The 18,852-nt window shown below is 40.4% G+C and overlaps 2 protein-coding genes across 2 annotated transcripts in view; one reads left to right on the forward strand and one right to left on the reverse strand.

Annotated features, from left to right (window-relative positions):
* Window positions 1–18,852, forward strand: part of F8 (coagulation factor VIII) — a 195,584-nt gene that overhangs the window by 156,649 nt on the left and 20,083 nt on the right. The window contains exon 19 of the mRNA XM_036016343.1: window positions 962–1,117. Within this exon, the coding sequence (XP_035872236.1) occupies window positions 962–1,117 (156 nt within the window). The remainder of the gene's footprint in view (window positions 1–961; window positions 1,118–18,852) is intronic.
* Window positions 16,450–18,630, reverse strand: F8A1 (coagulation factor VIII associated 1). The gene has a single exon (XM_028522995.2). The coding sequence runs from the start codon at window positions 18,499–18,501 to the stop codon at window positions 17,359–17,361; it is 1,143 nt and encodes a 380-aa protein (XP_028378796.1). The 5' UTR covers window positions 18,502–18,630; the 3' UTR covers window positions 16,450–17,358.

Consider the following 18,852-nt stretch of genomic DNA (forward strand, 5'->3'; position numbering starts at 1 on the left):
TTAGTATGTATCAGGCACTGAACTCAGCATATTACATTTATTAACTCTTTAATCCTTCTGGTAACCCTTTGAGATAAACATCATTATTATCTCCACTTTACAGATAAAGAAGTTGAAGCCCTGGCTGGCATAGCTCAGTGGAATGAGCGCGGGCTGCGAACCAAAGTGTCGCAGGTTCGATTCCCAGTCAGGGTACATGCCTGGGTTTCAGGCCATGACCCCCAGCAACTGAACATTGATGTTTCTTTCTTTCTCTCTGTCTCTTTCTCCCTCCCTTCCCTCTCTAAAAATAAATAAATAAAATCTTAAAAAAGAAGAAGTTGAGACACAAAGAGGTTAGGCGACTCAAACAGGTTCGCTGCCTTCAGGATCTGTCTAACAAGGAAGGCAGATAAGCAAGGAAACCTTTATAATATGGTGCAATAATTTGATGTAATGAAGTTATTATACAAAATGAAGTGGAAGCATACGAGTAGAGCAGCAGAACTAAATTTGCCTGGGTAAGTCAGGAAAGGCTAACAAGGAGAAATGGTTTCTGAGCTAACATTTGAAGGAGAGGTAGCAGTTTATCACTGATAGAAGTGTTAGGATGGAAGCTGGTGTGGACAGAAGAGAGAAAATTGGCTTTGACTAGGCTGAGGTACGAACAAAGCACTAGGTTATGTGAGTTCATATGTGCAGCACAAAGGATGTAAGTAGAGGAAATGGGGACTGAATTATTTCAAAGTGCTCTGATTTTATAGGAAGTAGGCTGGGAACACAATAAGCACCTTCCTTACTCCTTCCTGTCATATACCTCACGGCCTCACACACACCCTCATTTCAACATTGGTATTTGCTTCAACTGCATACCCAAGGTAATACTGAGCAGATCTGTGTCAATATAGATTCTTCTTAAGCCAATAATTAATTTCAGAAGGTGGGATATACACTTAAAATAAAGTGTTGTTTTAATTGGCAGGTGGATTTGTTGGCACCAATGATTATTCACAGCATCATGACCCAGGGTGCCCGACAGAAGTTCTCCAGCCTCTACATCTCTCAGTTTATCATCATGTATAGTCTTGATGGGACTACATGGCAGAGTTATCGTGGGAATTCCACTGGGACCTTAATGGTATGTAATTAGTCCTTTCAAGAGAATGCATGAATCTTTTAAAGAGCTTTTGATAGATTTCATATATGGAATAAACACTCATAGTATCTACAAACTTAATTCCAAAACAGTTTTCCATATATGCGTACTACAAGTGATTATGGATATATGGACAAAAATTATAGTACCAAGGATCTCATAGATAATAGAAATGAAAAGATGCTCTATTGATGGAAATATGTGATTCAGGAATGGGTGGACTGACAAGATTGTGAGTTGCTTATAGATATTCTAAGTCTGAGGTGACAGTATGGCAATCAAGTTAAATGTCAAGCAAGCAGTAGATGAGAGGATTGACTTTAAAGGACAAAAGCATGAATGAAGGTGAACATTTACATCTTCCACACAAAAGGATGGGTGAAATCTTGGGAAATGGTGAATTCTCTAGGGCCCAGCTCAAGACCCTTAATTAAACAGGGCTTAAAACCTTATCATTATCATCTACTCTTCCTTCATTTTCATGTCCCCTAATGAATTGATCCATAAATCCAAAAAATTCTTTCTTTGTAATACCTCTTTTGTCTCTTCTGTTTCATTTATGCTGCTGTTACTGTAGCCTGGAACCCCACCACCTCACAAGTGACCTATTACATTACATTCCTAACTAATCTTCTCCTCTTGTCTCTTCTCTAATAAAGCTGCACGTCATTTTAGGGATAATCATTTTATTCTCCTATCTAAAACATTTCAATGTCTCTCTCTTGTCTTCAGAATAAAGTTCAAAGTCCTCAAATGGCCCTGTGCAAGACAACTTCTATTTGGCTGTCTAGATCCATTTTCCTGTTTCCCTACCTTGCTCCTTGTTCTGTGAGCCTTACCTGTATGAATACATTAACAGGCTACCTTATGCTCTGACTTTTGATTGGGTTTCACTGGAAAGAAATCATAGGAAGCAAAGAAACTAAGATCAGGATATTTATTCTTTTTTTATTTTGAGAATTTTGGTGAGTTTATTTGAGTCAAATTGACGAAAGTTTCTGGGAAGCAAAACCTTAATGCATTGAGAAAGTGCTTCACAAAATGGCAGTTTTCCACCTTATTTTATACAGTACAATCAAAAGAGGAAGGGGGTTATGTGAAATCCATTGCTGATAAATAAGGGAGGTAGGAGAAAGCAAAGCAGGGAAACCTTTGGAGCTGGATAAAAAGGTAAAATGATAGACAAGTGTTTTTACACAGGTGGGTACAGGATAGTTAACAGTCAACAATAAATATGATAATAACAGTGAGGAGATTTGTGGTCTCCCACTCTGGCATGGTGCTTGTGCCTCAGGGGTGCTTGTACCTCAGGGGTTTGGAAGAAAAGGGAAGTTAAGTTGCCTTGGTTGGTGTGATTGAGTGGACTGAGTGCTGGCCTGTGGACTAAAAGGCCACAGGTTCGATTCCCTGTCAGGGCACATGCCTGGGTTTCAGGCAGGTCCCAGTGGGGAGCAAACAAGACACAACCACACATTGATGTTTCTCTCCCTCTCTTTCTCCCTCCCTTCCTCTCTCTAAAAATAAATAAATAAAATCATTTTAAAAAAGAAAGAAAAGGAAGTTACCTGACATTCCAAAGATATGTTATCCTAGATGAAAAGAGATTACAGACAGGTTCAATTAAGGTAAAGATTGACTTTTTGTCCCAGGAGATTTGCACCTATGACAATGACTGCCCACCATGACCTGCATTTAGTTAATAAGTTTTAATTTCAGACCATCCTTTGTGGTTACTTTAGGTCTCTGAGTTCGTAAGGGGTCACGCAGGCCTCCCCTGATTTTGTCAGGTTTAGTATGTGGCCTCTTTTTCATCCACACTTCCCCCTTTTGGTCATAAATCAATCTGAAGGATGCATTGATGACCAACTTCTTGGTTGGATAGTGAGGTACCACTGTGCTAGGAAGCCTCAGAGTCAGCATTTGTTTTGCTGAATAATGGACCATTGGGGGTGGGGCAAGATTTTAACCTTGTATGGAATTCTAGGCTGAATTTTTTCTCCAAAGTGAAAGATAGGTAAATGGCAGGTAGTCAGGTCTTATGGGCTTTATTAAGAAAAACATTCTGGATCATTTCTTTTTTAATTTAATCTTTATTTTACCTTTTACATTACCTTTTAGTCCGCTTATATGCCATTCCCCCCAGCAATCACCACACTGTTGTCCATGTCCATGAGTCCTTTTTCTTTTTGTTCAATCCCTCCACCCACGAACCTCCCCTACCCTAGCTGTCATCCTGTTTTCCATCTATGAGTCTGTCCTCATTTTCCTTGTTAGTTCAGTTTGTTCATTAGATTCCACATATGAGTGAAATCATATGGTATTTGTCTTTCTCTGACTAGCTTATTAGCATAATGTTCTCCAGGTCCATCCATACTGTTGCAAAGGGTAAAAATGTTTTTTGTTATTGTTTTTGTTTTTGTTTTTTAATAGCCACACAGTATTCCATTGTGTAGACGTCCAATAGTTGTTTTATACACTCATCTACTGATAGACACTTGGGCTGCTTCCATATCTTGGTGATCTTGAATAACTCTGCAATGAACATAGGAGTGCTTATATTCTTTCGAATTAGTATTTTGAGTCCCTTCAGATATATTCCCAGAAGTGAGATCACTGGGTCAAAAGGCAGATCCATTTTTAACTTTTTGAGGTATCCTCATACTGCTTTCCATAGTGGCTGCACCAGTTTGCATTCCCGCCAACAGTGCAAAAGTGTTCCCTTTTCTCCACATCCTCACCAGCACTTGTTTGTTCTGAATCATTTCTAACCTATGAGCTATCACAATCCTGGCTTTGATGCCTTTCTCACTTTTCTATATTTTACATCTTGCATAGTTTGAGGGCACACCATACATTTTTTCAGTTTTCATAATTTGACCATGAGATAGGATTCTATTTACTATGGCCCATTTACTTCCCATTGGAAGCACTCAGATGCTGTTATTAATTTGATTTCCAATAGTTGTACAATCAGAAGATGTAACCTAAAGTTTTAATCAGGACCACAGCTGTAACAACACAATGCTTCAATTTACAATTACCATCTAAAAAATTCCAGAGGCCAGGAGAACAGAAGAGTTTTGTAAATAAATGTTTCTGTGTGGCTCAGTGGCAGTTATAGATGGCCATGTTTTTATAGTCACTTCAGCTTCTATCTCAAATAATATAGTTAGTAGTCTTTGTTGGGTTAGGGTATAAGCACTTTCAGGACAAACTATCTCCTTTTAACTTCTCCTAAAACATATACATCTCTTTTCTTCCTTTTGCAATAGCATTTTTTCTAAATTTCAAAACAGGAGCCATAAAAACAGTATTATTGATAATACAAAAATTATACACCTTCAGTAATTAACAGTTGGGCTGTATGTAAAAGGTTTGGGAAAAGTCTAAAGAACAAGTATAATTATTGTTTAAGATTTTATTTATTTGCTTTTGGAGAGAGTGGAAGGGAGGGGAAAGAGGGGGACATACATTGATTCATTGCCTCTCACACTCCCCCATCTGGGGACCTGGCCCACAACCCAGGCATGTACCATGACTGAGAATCAAACTGGCCACCTTTTGGTTCACAGGCTGGCACTCAATCCACTGAGCCACACCAGCCAGGGCTAAAACAAGTATAATTATTAAGATTAGCAAGCAGGTAAAAATAAATATAGTTTAACATTAATTTGTAGGCCTTTTGTGTCAAAAACAGGGGCAGTTAAGCCCCTGATAAAATGCCTTCCAACAATGTTGGAGAGTCTTTAATGTCTTTTCCAATGGAAAAAATCTCCTGGCTATAAGTCATGGTCTTTGAAGTCTTTGACTCCTGGAAGCACAGTGTGAAATATGAGTAATTTATTAGTCCATATAAGCTGGTTAATGAGCCCTTGATAATAATACAAAATGCCTCCTTTTAGCTAAGTTGATTCTTATGTCCCTTTATCTAGATTCATAGGGTGGCTGGTGACGATCTCATGAAGAGAAAGGCTATGTTTACCATAGATTTCAGGTTGAGGGGTACCATAAGGAGAGCTTCTGGTCAAGGAAGATTAAAAGCTTCTGTAAATTTACCTAGTTGAGTTTTAATTGTACCATTTGTATTTTCTACCAATCCAGACAACCAGGGGTGATAGGCACAATGAAAATACTGTAGAATAGGACAAATATTGCAAATAGATTTCATTATTTGTCTAGTAAAGGAGCCCCTCAGTCACCAATTCAGAAGAAACTCCTCAATTGGGAATTAATTTTTTAAAAACTATGTACTGCTCTAGCTGGTGTGGCTCAGTGGATTGAGCACTTGCCTGGAAACCAAAGAGTTGCTGGTTTGATTCCCAGTCAGGGCATATGCCTGGGTTTCAGGCCAGGTCCCCAGTAGAGGACACGTGAGAGGCAATCACACATTGATGTTTCTCTCCTTCTCTTTCTCCCTCCCTTCCCTTTTGTCTAAAAATAAATGAAAAAATCATTTTAAAAACTTTTACTGTTGTGGCTTGTGTGGCTCAGTGGATTGAGTGCCGGCCTGTAAGACAAAGGGTCTCTGGTTCGATTCCTAGTCAGGGCATGTGCCTAGGTTGCAGGCCAGGGCCCCAGATGAAGGTGCGTGAGATGCAACCACACATTGATGTTTCTCTCCCTCTCTTTCTCCTTCCATTCCCCTCTCTCTAAAAATAAATAAATAAAATATTTTAAAAAATAATAAATAAAAATAATTTACCTACCACTGAAGGTGTTGCTCTCCTGCAAGGGAATGCCTCAACCCATACAAAATCATAACTAATAATTTTTTGTATTCTTCAGATGGTGGCATTTGGGTAAAATCCAATTACCATACCTCAACTGGACCTAAAAGAAGTAGGAAATGTCCTTGGAACCAATGTAATGATTGTCCAGGGTTATATTTGGACAGATAGAATATCTGCTATATACTTTATGAGCTACAGTAGCAGTAGTATTGTTTGCTCCATGAAATTATCTTTTAGGGCTCTAATTTTAAATCATCTATATGTTAAAGTACAGTGTAGGTAATTAACCTCCTAGAAGTAAGATTGGCTTCTGATTGGGTCCAAGCCATATCTCTTTGTCTGGGACAAAGTTTCCCCCTTTTGTTGCCATGTTCTCTTTTCCTCTGCAGCTGCCCATTGGAACTATAAGAGTGTTTTTTTGTGGATTTAATAGAAAGCAAGGGGCATTCTCAGGTAATTTGGCTGTTTAATTCTGCCTGTCTAACTGTAGCATTGGCTAAATACTGTCCTTTTGTTTCCATGGTGGCAGCTTTAGAAAGCCCTGGAATTTTGATAATTGCCGACTATTTCAATTTCTGTAGGAAATTTAATAATTTTGCAATTTACTTTCCACTCTTTATGGGCTACCATGAGAAAATTAAGAAGCCTCACTGCTTCAACAATATTCTAAAGTTGTGAGCAACACCAAAGGCATAGCTATTATCAGTGTAAATATTGGCTATTTGATCTTGGGCCAGTTGACAAATCTGAGTTAAAAAATTAATTAACCTTGTTCAGCAGATCTTACTCAGGTAAATAAGAACTTTGTTATGTCTACCATGGAAGTTATTGCATATCCTGTTCAGTAACATTCATGTTTATTTTTCACAGATCTATCTGTAAACCAAATTACATCAGCATTATCAAGGAGTTTCTCAAAAACCATTCCTAGGAATGGTTCAGGTCAATTTGATTTTAACCAGACATATAGAAGCTGGGTCATTAATAAAAATTTGTAATCCAACTGTGACAATGTCCAGTCAAATCCAGGAATCCTCTAAGCTGCTTTCTTATTTTTGGGAGAGGAAAAGACAGGATTCCTCTGGGTATCTCAGGGTTAATTAGTAGTCCATCATTACATATCAGATAACCAAAATATTTTATCTGGGGTAAATAGAATCAGAGCATGTTCTTTGATATTCTATTGTATTCTTTGGGGAATCTAGTAATGTCCTATGGTATAAACTAAATTATGCACATATTGGATTAGAGTAGAATCTCTAGGAAATTTAACATCAACTAAATCAGCTTTTAGTATCTACGACAATAGTTGGGACTCTCCCATATATACCTGGGGCATTACTGTCCAAGTAAACTTGTAATCTTCCCATGTGAGAGCAAAGAAGTATACAAATAGAACATTATTATTATTATTAATTTGGCAAAGCTTCCCATGTAAGTTCAAGCATCTCAAATAAGCCTAATTAGTTTTAAATTTTTCCTCTATAAGGAGAGAGAATAAATCCTTGAGGTATTCCAGGGTCCCTTGGAATAACTCAAAATCATTTCTCAGTTTAAAACTTCTCTTAAAATTTAAACTTTGTGAAGGTTTATCAAACAAACTTAACCAAAAGACCATAACACAAACCATTTTTGTAAATCTGGGTAAAATAAGCACATATTTTATAGTAATAACTTGAAAGGACATCAATCAAACTTAAACCAGCTCAAATATTTTGTCTGGACCACAGGATCCTGCTTAATCTCTTTAGGCCAATAAAATATTGCACCCTAGTAATGCCATTTGGAGACAGGAAAAAGAAACACACTACACATAATATACAAATGAATACATCAAAACCATATACATAATCTGAATTACTAATTTCTGTAGAGAAGACCCAAGATTTTTTCTCATTTACTTGATAACTTTTGAGAAAACTGCAAAAGGGAGGGAAGTTCCTAAACAGCAAGCAGGAAGGCCTGTTGAGACTTTCAATAAAAGCTTCAAGGGCTGTGACTATGTGGTGGAAATAAAAGAAACCTCAATCTAAGGAATTAAGCAACAGGAGAGAGATTGCTTGGGGGGACATTCTTTACAAACTTTAAACTTCCATAAACTTCTATAACCTTCACAACTTTCTACAAACCTTTTTATAACTTTCATATTTTCACAAACTTCTCAACCATTCAGAAATAACCATCTTTAGAACAATTCACTTTCTTCTTTTTCCCTCAAAAGCATTTCCATACCATGCCTTCTATCACCAAAACCATGCAATTTCTTTCCAACCTAACTTGTTTTTTTTCTTTCTGACTTAATTTAAAATTTTAACTTTTAGAAACCACAATTTCCCATGATAACCAAAAATAAGTAGCCAGTATTCCCTAGATTGACTTTTATGAATACATTTCATAACCAATAGAAACATAGATTCTTCTATTGGAAAATGCACTCACTTTCAAGAAACACACTTCTGACAAAGACATTTACTAACAAGACACTCATTAACAGCTACAAATTCATGCCATAGTCTCTCTTCAACAAGAGCCAAAAGCAGGGGAACCCAAGACTTGTCTAGCAATCAATGTTTTAGCATTTCAAAATATCCAGATATCCAATAATTTTATTTTTTATTAAAGATTGTATTTATTTGTCTTTAGAGAGAGGGGAAGGGAGGGAGAGAGGTAGAGAAACATCAATGTGTGAGAGATACATTGATTGGTTGCCTCTCACATGCCCCCAAATGGGGACTCTGCCTGCTACCCAGGCATGTGCCCTGGCTGGGAATTGAACAGGCAACCTTTCAGTTCTCAGGCTGGCACTCAATCCACTGAGCCACACCAGCCAGGGCATAGATATCCAATAACTTTAATCAAAATTCACTAATTTAGAAAGGAATAGCTTAAATAAATTAAAATTGATGTGATCAGATATGGTTAAGGTTTTTTTTTAACTTTTTTCGACAAGAATTAACCTTCCAAAAATTTGCAGTTTAAGAGATGGTCCAGATAAGATATTTTGCAACACAGATGGACTGGAGAACATTATGCTTAGTGAAATAAGTCAGTCAGAGAAAGACAAATACCATATGATTTCACTCACATGTGGAATCTAATAAACAAACTGAACTAACAAGCAAAATAGACACAGACTTATGTATGAAGAGCAGGATGACAGCTGAGGCAGGTGGAGTTTAGGAGGTGGAGGGATACAGCAATAAGGAAGAAAGACTCATGGACATGGACAACAGTGTGGTAATTGAAGAGGGCGTATAAGGAGGCTAAATTGTAATGGAAAATACAATAATTTTTTTTTTAAAGAAAGTGTTTTTGGAGGCCAGGTACACTATATTTGCATTTCTTTTTTTAAAGATTTTATTTGTTTTCTTTTTAGACAGAGGAGAAAGGAGGGAGAAAGAGAGGGAGAGAAACATCCATTTGTGGTTGCCTCTCATGCACTCCCTACTGGGGACCTGGCCTGCAACCCAGGCATGTGCCCCACTGGGAATTGAACCGGTGACGCTTTGGTTTACAGACTGGTGCTCAGTCCACTGAGCCACACCAGCTGGGTATATTTGCATTTCAAACACAGACTCACAGACTTTCGTTTCAGAGTTGTAAAGAGGAGAAATGAGGTATTGGCATTTATTAGCTTCAGAAGCCTTCAGTTCAGAGACAGTCTGTACAATTTCTTATTAACTTTTTAAAAACGTATCTGTCCTCTAGAAGCTTTTAATTACCAAATCAATATACACTTCTCATTCATTGTTTAGTTTTAGAGCCGGCATTTTCTAATTTTGCATGCAAAAAAATTAATTTAGGCACCAAAAGGAAACTGCATTTGGGCCATTTTAGGTTGATAACACTCCTAGTTAAATCTTCCCATTTCTGTAAAGTACCCGCAAGTCAAGGCTTCCTACCAGGAGTATTAGTGAGGGCTAGGGTCTGGAAGTTCTGGACTTGGAGGCACAATTTCTCAAGTTAATTTTAGTTTTATGTTGGGATCTGTAGAGCCTGTACTTCAGACTCTCAGAAAGCAATTCCAATTGAAAAGCCAAAGTTAAAAACCAGCCACTCACTTTTTCCTCTAGTCCTGCCTGAGGCTGGGTTCTGTCAAGGCTTAATCTTAGTTGCACCTCAAGGGTTTAAAAAGGCAGCTCAAATAAGGTCAGAGCCTCATCCTTTAAAACAGGGAAGTCTGGAATTCCAATTGAAACTCACCCAAGTTCACCCTTTGCAAACGAGGAGCTGGTGAGGCACAATGGGCCCCTCCTGGTACCTAACATGAGTCTGGGTCTACAGGGTGGTCCTGGATGGGCTTCTTTGGAATCCTGCTGACTACGGCCAGTAAATGTCAATGTAAGAAACATTCAAACCCACAGAGAATTTTTGAGCTCATTTGAGCCAAACTGACAAGAATGACTAGGAAGCAAAACCTCAATGGATTGAGAAAACATTCCTAATATTTATTCTATGGGGGCTCCCTCCTTGCAAAGGACTTGGCTGTATCTCTACACTGAAGATCACAGTTCCCCTCAAAGTGTCTTTCTGTACTTGTTTCAGTTATTATTGCTAAGAACTAAACCACCTCAAAACTTAGTGCAATAAAAACAACGATCTTGTTTTATTCATGGATTCTGTGGGTCAGGACTTTGAACAGGGTACAACAGAGATAACCTGTCTCTGTTCCACAATATTTGGGGCCTCAGCTGGGACGATTAGACAGCTAGAGGCTGGATCATCTGGCAGCATCTTCACTTGCATGACTGGTGGTTGATGCTGACTAACCTAACTAGGATAGCATCTGAGGCTGTTGACTGAAGTAACTTTAAATGGCCTCTCCATGAGGCCTGGGCTTCTCATAGCATGACAGTCTCAAGGTAGTTAGACTTTTTTTTTTGTATTGTTGTTCAGTTACAGCTGTACCAATATTTCCCCCATTGTTCTCTCCTACCCCACCAACACCCCCTCCCTCAGTCAGTCCCCACCCTGTTGTGCATTACCATCAGTTCTTTATACATGTTCGTCGTCAAGGTAGTTAGACTTCTTATGGGGCATCTTAGGCACTCTGTGAGTGTTCCAGCTAACAAGATGGAGAATACATTACCTTTTCTGATCTATTCTTCTAAGTCACATGGTATCACTGCCAAGACATTCTATTGGATAAGCAAGTCACACATTCACCCAGATTCAAGGGGAAAAGACATAGACCCCATTTCTCAATAGGAGTAATGTAAAGAATTTGTGGTCATTTTTGTAAAACACTACAAGAATCTACCTAATTCTCTCCTTTAGGATTCTGCTCCTTCTCTCATCCCTCCAGGCCTAGAAATGGTAAAACCATGCCCCCACCTTCCTACCTAGGACCTTTATTGAACTTTCCTCAAATTATCCTAACTTGAGTGTTACCTGTTTCTTGTTGGAACCCTGTCTCATACAGTAAATGGTGCCAGATGTAGCCCTAGGAAGCAAGCTTTCAAAATGGAATTCTAGGATTATGTTGCTAATATATTCAAGGAATGTAGGCATAATTTCCTTGCTTAGAGAGAAGGCTGGGTGTTGGGTAATCCATGACATATGGTGGCATCACAATTTCCCATTGCATCACTAGTTATATTATGGGATGAGTTACAGATGGTGAAGAAGACATTGGGAGATTAAATTGACAGTGACATTTAGTTGCTGTGGCAACAAGTATAGTACCACCTGATTGTAGAATGACTTTTCTTTTTATGGCATACATAGGGAAAATGAAATTAAATGTGAATATACATAAAAAAGAACACCCATGAACACACATGGAGAATCAGGACACATCCATGGAGCTGTGGAGAAGTCTTCCATATCCTGTGGTTATAAGCAGATACTTGGACTTAAGACCAAGTCTAGGGGCTGAACATATGAATTGCAGAGTTGTGGAGACAATTAAATGCTCAACCCCACAAGGTCTATTATGCTAGGGTAAGGGCACTGCTGGAAAGGAGAACTCTGAGACCTGGTATGAGTACATTTAGGTAGGCATGGGTAAGGCTGAGAATTACAAACCTCCATACTCCCCTGAACCTCCTCTACCTAAGAAGGCAACCTTTCCCCAGTCTCTGAAGCAGTCGTCCTTTCTCTGCATAAAAGTGTCTCAGTGACTACACCTGGAAGAGTTGACTAGCGACCTTGTTTGGTTATTATAAAAGCCAGAAGAATCATGGGAAAATGACACATCATCACAAATTTAATCAGGTGGTAATGAAAAAAAATTGCAACTCCAGATGTGATATTTTCTCTGGAACAAATTAACACAGAACTAGGCAACTGATATGGAACTTTTGACTGGGAATTTTTTTTTCCTTCCAAACTATTTGCATTTATACAGCAGCAACAAGAGTAATATTAACTTTACTGTTCATGCCTCAGGTTGATGTCAGCTTCCTTGTTCGTAATATAGACCGAAATTAGTCCAAACATCTTGATACCACACAAAACACCATACTGGTCCATAACATTAATGACAATATGCTGATAGGACCTGCTAAGCAGGAAATAGCAAGCAACCTAAATGTATCTATGATTAATATATTAATATACATACACACAGACACAAGTCACATATACAGATATACAGGGTCCTGCAGAAGTAAGACCTGCTTAACTGTGGTTGGTAAAATAATAATATGGGTGTAGTAATTTATAGTTTTAATTTCAACATTTCACCTACAATGTCACATGGTGCGCTTAAGTGTGATACTGTTATGTTACAGAATTGCATGCTTATGATTTTGTAATAAAAAATTTTGTAACAAAAAGGGGCATTATTTGTGCCGGACCCTGTATATAATGTATGTATATAATAAGACTATCTTGTTCCTGACTTTAATTGGGATGGATCCCATATTTCACTGCTTAATATAATGTTCACCGTTAGTTTCAACAAATACCTTTTATCATGTTTAAAAAGTTCCCTTCTATTCTTACTTTGTTTGGAATGACTGCAGAATTTCATCAAATGCTTTTTGAGCATCTTTGATATATATGATCACATTTCAAATTATACTTACACTCAATGGTGTGCTGGCAAATGTTTAACAACTGACTGGGGCAAAAAGCAGGGGAGCAGCTATTAGGGGTAAAGCCCTTATCTGTAGCATTTGCTGATCTATGATGTAAATATTCCCATCATACCAGGTCCCAAGCTGCTGGTATACGTCACTGAATGTAGATTTGGAACACATGAGCATAACTGGCTCTCACAAGCCAGTACCAGCAAGCTCCAGCACAGTACTGTACTACATTCCTGGGAAAACTGCCCTCTGTCACAGTGTATTAATCATTTAAAACTCATCTGGATCTAATTTGCCTAATTTGTGAGCATCCTATTTAGAATTTTTCTATCTATACTAATCAATAAAATTGGTTTACCTTTTTCAGAGGCTCTATTTATCAGGTTTTGGCATGAAAGTTATACTGAACTTGAAAATAAAGTAGAAAAGCTTGTTTTCTTTTCCATTAAACTATTACTTCAAAATAGTTTAAACAATATAGTAATCATGTGTTTAATGAAAGTCAGATGGAAAAGCTGCTTGAGTCTTGTGCCTTATTTAGTGGTAGATACTTCATTATTGGCATTCTCATTTTGTTACCTGTAATTAATTGCTATAAATGTGTACATTGGAGTCCTATCTCCCTTCCCATGCTATGTATCTTTAGCTACATACACATATATATGTATCTCTTTTCTCCCCTTTATCAGAGTTAGTGAGTGTTGTCTATTCTTTTGGAAATTCAAAGAATCAACTCTTGGTCTAAAAATTGAACATAGACTTTTAAGATGTTGTTTTATAATTCATTAATTTCCATTCAAAACTTTAAAAACTGTCTTTCACTTTCTATTGGTGTATTTTTGTTTCCTAGAATCTGCAGTTGAATGACTAGTTCATTTATTGTCAATCTTTTTAATTGTTCAAGTAGTTTTCTGCCTTTTCCCCCCACCCCAACCCAACACCCCAGCCCTCCCCACCTCTCTCCCATTTCCACCCTCCCCCCATTATTGTCCATGTGTCCTTTATACTTGTTCCTGCAAACCCTTCACCCTTTCCCCCTGAAATTCCCTCCCCTCTCCCCTCTGGTCACTATCAGCCTGTTCTCTATTTCAGTGTCTTTGCTTGTTCATTTATTTTGTTGATTAGGTTACTATTAAAGGTGAGATCATATGGTATTTGTCTTTCACTACCTGGCTTATTTCACTTAGCACAATGCTCTCCAGTTTCATCCACACTGTTGCAAAGGGTAGGAGCTCCTTCTTTCTTTCTGCTACATGTAGGTTGCTTCCAGCACTTGGCTATTGTAAATTGGGCTGCTATGAACATTGGGGTGCATAGGTTCTTTTGGATTGGTGTTTCAGTGTTCTCAGGATATAATCCCAGCAATGGAATTGTTGGGTCAAAAGGCAGTACCATTTTTAGTTTTCTGAGGAAATTCCATACTGTTTTCCATAGTGGCTGTACCAGTCTGCAATCCCACCAACAGTGCACTAAGGTTCCCTTTTTTTCACAACCTCTCCAACACTTGTTCTTTGTTGCTTTATGATAGCCATTCTATTGCCAATCTTTCCTGTTCAATAAGGATAAAAGTTATTAACTACTCTCATAAGAGTCATTAGTTTAAGATATTGAGTATGGTTGACCCTTGAACAACTCAGAGGGTTGGGTTGCCCATGACCCATGCAGTTGAAAATCCACTTATAACTTAAAGATGGCCTTCCACATACATGGAATCCCAATTGCCAGTTGACCTTTGAACGATGTGGGTTTGAACTGCATGGGTTAATTGAAAATATCCAACTATAAGTGGACCAGTGCAGTTTGAGAGCCAACTGTAGTATGTTCTAGGTTCAAGCAAAGGGGTGAGCAAACTAGAATCCATGGATTTGGACTTGTGTGCAACCTGCTTTTGTATGGACTGTGAGTTAAGAATGGTTTTTTTGCACGTTTAAAGTTGCAAAAACAAAGAAAACTATGCGACAGAGACCATTTGTGGCCTGAAAAGGTTAAAATATTTCCATCTGGTCCTTTACAGAAAGTCTGTGGACTGGTGATCTAGACTAATAGCAGTAGAGATACCAGACAGTTAACATTATCCAGAACCCTTCCAACCCAGAGCTTGCCTAATTTATAAATTTCCATCTTAGTAATCTTCCTCCAGTATAGTATTTCTCAAATGTTTTTATATCTTTGCACCACTCACATACAAAATATTTTTCATAAGAAATATTTTTATCATAGAAGTCCCTCATAAAGGAGGGAAAGGGGAACCCCCAACACCCTTTAAAGGTCAGTGATTTACTGCCTCCATTTTTTAAAGATTTTATTTATTTTTAGAAAGAGGGGAAGAGAGAAGAGGAAGAAACATCAGCGTGTGGTTGGTTGCCTCTCCACATGCCCCCTATTGGGGACGTGGATCACAACTCAGGAATGTGCTGACTGGGCATTGAAATAGAGACCCTTTGGTTCGCAGGCCTGTACTTAGTCCACTGAGCCACACCAGCCAGGGCTACTGCCACCATTTTCAAGTTTATATTTTAAATGTTAATTTTGAATTGTCAATGAATATTTCAATGATGCGTATCTTTCCCTCTGGTTTTTCAAGTTAGAAATCACTGTTAATTTTGATATTAAGTTGATATGTAGCAAGAGAACTCTGTCAAAACCACTGAAATCCAACCTTTGTCCAGCTATCCCTACTATAAAATTTCTGAGGGACATAAATAAATGAGGCAATGGCCAATGGAAAACAATCTTTAGTGCTTCCTAAAATTATACTTGTATATCCAAATACTTGCCTCTCTGGTAATCCCCTCCACCCACCTCCTCAATGCAAGTTTAGATCGGAGGCCTAAGAAGGACTTTTCTTAAGCCCAAAATCAAATACTATCACCAGTCACATTACATAATTCTTAAGCATTCCTGTCATAAGACAGTAAGGCAGCAGGCCAGGCTTGCAGCCCAGGGTGAGAGGAGTGTACCAGAAAAAGCAAAAGCACAAAGGAGCATGCACCCTTACCACTTTTTCAGTAAACTGGACTATGTTCTTTGGACCCCAATGGACCTTTCGTGGCAGCCAAGTGAGAACACAGGAATCATAGCTCAAACTGTCTCAAATAGGTGTGTCCTGTAGATCCTTACCTATTGCATCCACACTGTTGAAACAGAAGTAGAAAAGAATACCCCAAAAAGTCCCACCCATTTTAGGGCACTTAACTCATAGTGACAACTGTTCACATATCCACTCCCCCAAAAAAACTGCAAAACAAAAACCTACTCCCAAACTATATCCTTGGATCTTATCCTAAAAGATTAGTACTGTATACAACTTCAGGTTAAAAAATGCATTTTCCCAAAGCTGAATGATTGAGAACCAGATTATACTCTGAAGAGTTCTTTCACTTTCGAAACTGTAAAGAAAAGAAAACTGAATTTTAAAAAAGCAGCTAAGTGGGTTTGCATGTAACATTTGGACCAAAAAGCCTTGAAAATTTGGTGTTTTAAAATGGACGCCATTGTGGTTTTGAGGAATGACACTGGCTTACATATAAATAATCACACACCAAAGAACCATGCTGATTTTACATATTTGAGATAAACAAGAGTTGCAGAAAGATCCCTACTACAAATTAAAATGGTCATGTGGATTAGAGGTACCTCTCAGAATAGAACATAAATGTAAATTTCAATGCACACCTCACACAATTGTGTTGGGCCCCACACCCCCTCATTCCACCCCCCAACCTGACCTTAACCTAGATACATTTATACTGGTGTTGTCTCAATAAGGACCACATCACAAATCATCTCTGTAGATTCCTTGTCTGGCATAGCCCACACACTAGGCACACTGTCAATTTCAAATAAGTAAATACATCTCGAAACTAAAAAAGAACTGTTTCTGCTTTCTGACTCTTAACAGGTAGATGTTATACCCATTTTATAGATTAAGGATATCTAAACCACAAATTAGTATTGTAATGGCTTTATCATGGCCTTAGGGCTATAGCAATGGTTGTACGAATCAAATGATTCCCAGGAATACATATGGGGCAGATAAAACAAAGACATGAGTGATCACATAGCCAGATATAGAAATACACCGAGAAATTAGTCACAATTTTAAAAAATCACATAGCTTAAATATTTCGACAACTGTGCAAAATACAATCCTGACAATGAAACGAAGATTGAGGGGTGGGGAAATGGGGCAGGGCAACGAGTGGAAGAGGAAATAGATAGATAAAAGGATTCTCATATTTATGTTGCAGTTTTTGGGAAGCGAAGCATGTGTTCTATTCTGATCTTATCATATTGTCTTTTTCTCCCACTGCTGTGGGAATAAGTCTTTATGGTGGCAAGAGGAATAAGCTAAACCAAGGTAGAACTGCTGTGATCAATGTCCTTTATTTTCCCCCAAATGCAAAGGCAGATGTGTGAGGTCTGGTAACAGGCAAAAAGTCACCTGGTTAGTGAGTCATCAGATCCCCTGTCCTGAGGGGGAGATGGTTTCTTGCAGGACGAGGTGAAGGAGGTGGTTCTGCTCGGCACTCAACAGTGGCCACATCTCCACCTGCAGCGATTTGATAGCTTCTGTGTCCTTTTCGTGGGTAGCCATGACCAAGGACTGGAGCAGCAGGAAAAGCTCCTCGGGAAGCTGGCCACTGGTCTCCTGCCCGTGGCAGTCGAAAGCCTCCCAGGAGTACTTCTCCAAGGTGTGGGCATGCTCTGGGAGGAGTTTGGCGGGTGGGGGTTGCAGGAGCAGCAACAGTAACACGCGGGACACCTCGCAGCGTACCAGGATGTCTGAAAAGGCTCCCAGTACTGCGGGAGAGGGCGCGGCTGCAGAGCCCGCATTCGGAGGGAGCAGCGCGGCCTGCAGGGCTGGGGATGCGCCGAGTCCTTGCTGGAGGCCTAATGGCTGCGACTGTACCTGAGGCTGTGGCTGCAACGGGACCGGCGGCAGCGGCTGCACCGGGTGGCTGCCGTGCTCCTGCGCCAGGCGTTGCAAGCGCGTGAAGAGCGCCAAGGCGCCATTGTAGTCGCGCGCCAACAGCTGGCAGGAGGCGGCGTCGCCGAGCGCGTGCAGCGCAGCCAGGGGCAGCTGGGGCAACTGCAGGTAGGCGGCTCGCTGGAAGTGGACAGCGGCAGCCGCCGGCTGACCCAGGTCGCGCAGGGCGGCGGCCAGCTCCAGGCAGAGGGCGGCGGCGGCGGCCGGCTGGCCCAACTCAAGGTGCAGGCGCACAGCGGCACCCAGGGCGCTGGCAGCTGCCTGCAGTGGCTCCCCGTAGGCGGCGGGGCAGACGAGGCGCTGGCGCGCGTCGCGTTCCTGCCGCAAGAAGAGGCGGGCGGCCTCGGTGAGGGCCAGAGCTTCCCCGGGCCCGTGGAAGAGCGCCTGATGGCAGCGCGCAACCGCCAGCTGGCACCAGGCCGCATAAGGCAGGCACTCCTGGGCGCGCAGCTCTCGGCCCAATTGCCCGAACTGCTCGCCGGCCTCCGCCACGTTAGGCTTCCGCAGGAACCGCTTTTTCAGCTTGTTCGACACCTGGCGGTACCTGGCCAGGAAGTCCCCGGCATCCGGCCCCGGGGCCGCGCCGCCCAAGCCGCTCGCGGATGCCGCCATGTTCCCAGCCCCGGCGCTTCCGGGCGCGCCTACGCAGCTCGTGGACGTGCGAGTGCTGGCGGTTGGCCGTGACGTGCCCTGCGTCTGGCTTAGGCCAGCCTTGCGGCTTCGCCTGCACCGAAGCCCAGAGCCCCCTAGTTGCCCTAGTGATATGCAAAATATCGGGTTCTTAAGGCGGGGCCTGGCCCTACACCTCTGTTACTAGGTAACAGCTTGTTTACCCGGGTTGCTAAGGGTGTTTCCTAGCATCTTCAAGGGATCAAGAATCAAACTAAAATAGTGATCCCACGTCACCATCATTCCGATTTTGCATCTGTCTTGATTGCCTTCCACCCCCACTCCTCAATCTTC

Source organism: Phyllostomus discolor, chromosome X (genome assembly GCF_004126475.2).
Source record: "Phyllostomus discolor isolate MPI-MPIP mPhyDis1 chromosome X, mPhyDis1.pri.v3, whole genome shotgun sequence".
NCBI lineage: Eukaryota > Metazoa > Chordata > Mammalia > Chiroptera > Phyllostomidae > Phyllostomus > Phyllostomus discolor.